Source organism: Atta colombica, unplaced genomic scaffold (genome assembly GCF_001594045.1).
Source record: "Atta colombica isolate Treedump-2 unplaced genomic scaffold, Acol1.0 scaffold27, whole genome shotgun sequence".
Taxonomy (NCBI): domain Eukaryota; kingdom Metazoa; phylum Arthropoda; class Insecta; order Hymenoptera; family Formicidae; genus Atta; species Atta colombica.
Window position 1 is genome coordinate 237,744 of NW_017259370.1, and position 1,718 is coordinate 239,461.

At 34.0% G+C, this 1,718-nt stretch overlaps 1 protein-coding gene across 1 annotated transcript in view; it reads right to left on the reverse strand.

Moving 5' to 3' along the window:
- Positions 1 to 1,667, reverse strand: part of LOC108689413 (ATPase family AAA domain-containing protein 1-B-like) — a 2,516-nt gene extending 849 nt beyond the window's left edge. Inside the window, exons 1-5 of the mRNA XM_018196165.1 lie at positions 1,499 to 1,667; positions 1,076 to 1,247; positions 711 to 953; positions 444 to 645; positions 1 to 189 (exon numbers count right to left, since the gene is read on the reverse strand). The exon at positions 1 to 189 is cut by the window's left edge and continues 1 nt beyond it. Of these exons, the coding sequence (XP_018051654.1) occupies positions 1 to 189; positions 444 to 645; positions 711 to 953; positions 1,076 to 1,231 (790 nt within the window). The 5' untranslated portion in view covers positions 1,232 to 1,247; positions 1,499 to 1,667. The remainder of the gene's footprint in view (positions 190 to 443; positions 646 to 710; positions 954 to 1,075; positions 1,248 to 1,498) is intronic.
- Between the last annotated feature and the right edge of the window lie 51 nt (positions 1,668 to 1,718).

Below are 1,718 nucleotides of genomic sequence, written 5' to 3' on the forward strand. Positions count from 1 at the left end.
CAATATGGAAAGTAGCTGGCATACGACGCAGAATCGCTTTATCTAAATCCTGTGGCCTATTAGTAGCTCCCATTATAATCACAGTACAATCAGGATCAGTTATCAAACCATCCCACAATGACATAAATTGGGCCTTCATCATTGCCGTAGCTTCATGATCTTGTGAATTGCGCGATCTCAAAAACGAATCTGTTAAAAATATATTAAGATAAAAAATTTTATTTATTATACAAATAGATTGTATCAAATTGTATACATTAATGCGATTAAAATATCATCTGATAAACTATATCACAAATTATATTAGAAATATATTAAATAGATATAATTTTTTTAAGTAATAAAAGAATAAAATTTTTGAGCTAATAAAAGTTTCTAAAATAAACCCAGATATACATATACTTAGATAACTATACTAAAAATAATTTCTATTCTTGATGTACCTATCTCATCAATGAAAATAATACAGGGCTGCAATTTCACTGCCAATGAGAAGACAGCAGCAGCCAGCTTCTGACTTTCCCCATACCACTTATCAGTCAAGATGCTCACGTCTAGATTTATAAAGCGTGTTTTTGCCTCCCGAGCGGTAGCCTTGGCCATCATGGTTTTACCGCAACCTGGCGGACCATATAGCAATACTCCCTGAAAATGACAAGCACAAGGTACATCTAAAATATTAATTTCTCTCTAAGGAACATATCTGGTACCTTGGGTGCTTGAGTCAGCTGTGAATCTTCAAATAATTCCTTCCTCTGTATAGGCAGGATTACTGTCTCTTTAAGTTCTTGAATAACACTATCCAGACCAGCAATGCTACTCCACGATACTTTGATATCACTTGGATCTATCAGATGATTAGCTATTATCATCTCATAGTCTGTCAGTTGATCCAAGTCAAAGGATCGTGCATATCTGTCGCTTTCTGCCAATTTACGTAATTGTTCCCGAGCCTAAAAGAATTTATACATAAGAATTTATACAAATTATCTGCAGTTAATATTCTGTTCTGCAAATTGAAGACAATTTGCGACTTTGAAATTTCATTGAGAAATTATATAAGATAATGTCAAACCTTCTTTTTAGCTCTTTGTTTAGTACTTCTGGTAGGATCAAGCTGACTGATAAGCCATCTCATGCTGAAAAAGCCGATTGCTGCAACACACGTCAATCTTGCTACCAGCATCAACACCTCTTGTCGTGTAAGACCAGCACTAGCTGCCATGTTCATTGTTCACTGGGATACTCTGCAAACCCAATACTTTGTTGTATTAAAACATTTAATATGCTTACATTGAATTGCAATTAGCAAGAAAAGACAAATATATTTAAGAAACGCAGCAATTACAGAATTATTAAATAATAACTGAAAAGTTGCAAGTACAATAACTTTGAAAAAAATGAGCTTATAATTTAAGGTCTGAAAAAAAGAGAGAAAGTTTTGTTAGTGATCACAATATTCTCATTGTTATATTAGAGAAAAAACATGCAAATTTACGTTTATTTATGCTTGTGGTTTTACTCGCAATTGTTACCGAATAGTTTGGTTTATTCTGTGTTGAAGACTATTCCGTTAGACGTATTTCTGGCGACTTAACCTCACCGGGACTCACGATTTCGCTGAGCGAAGAAAGTGGACAGCGACTTGTAGGTTAGAACAGAATGCGAGAAGGAAGAAATGTGCGCGATATGTATGCATATATATATATATATATATA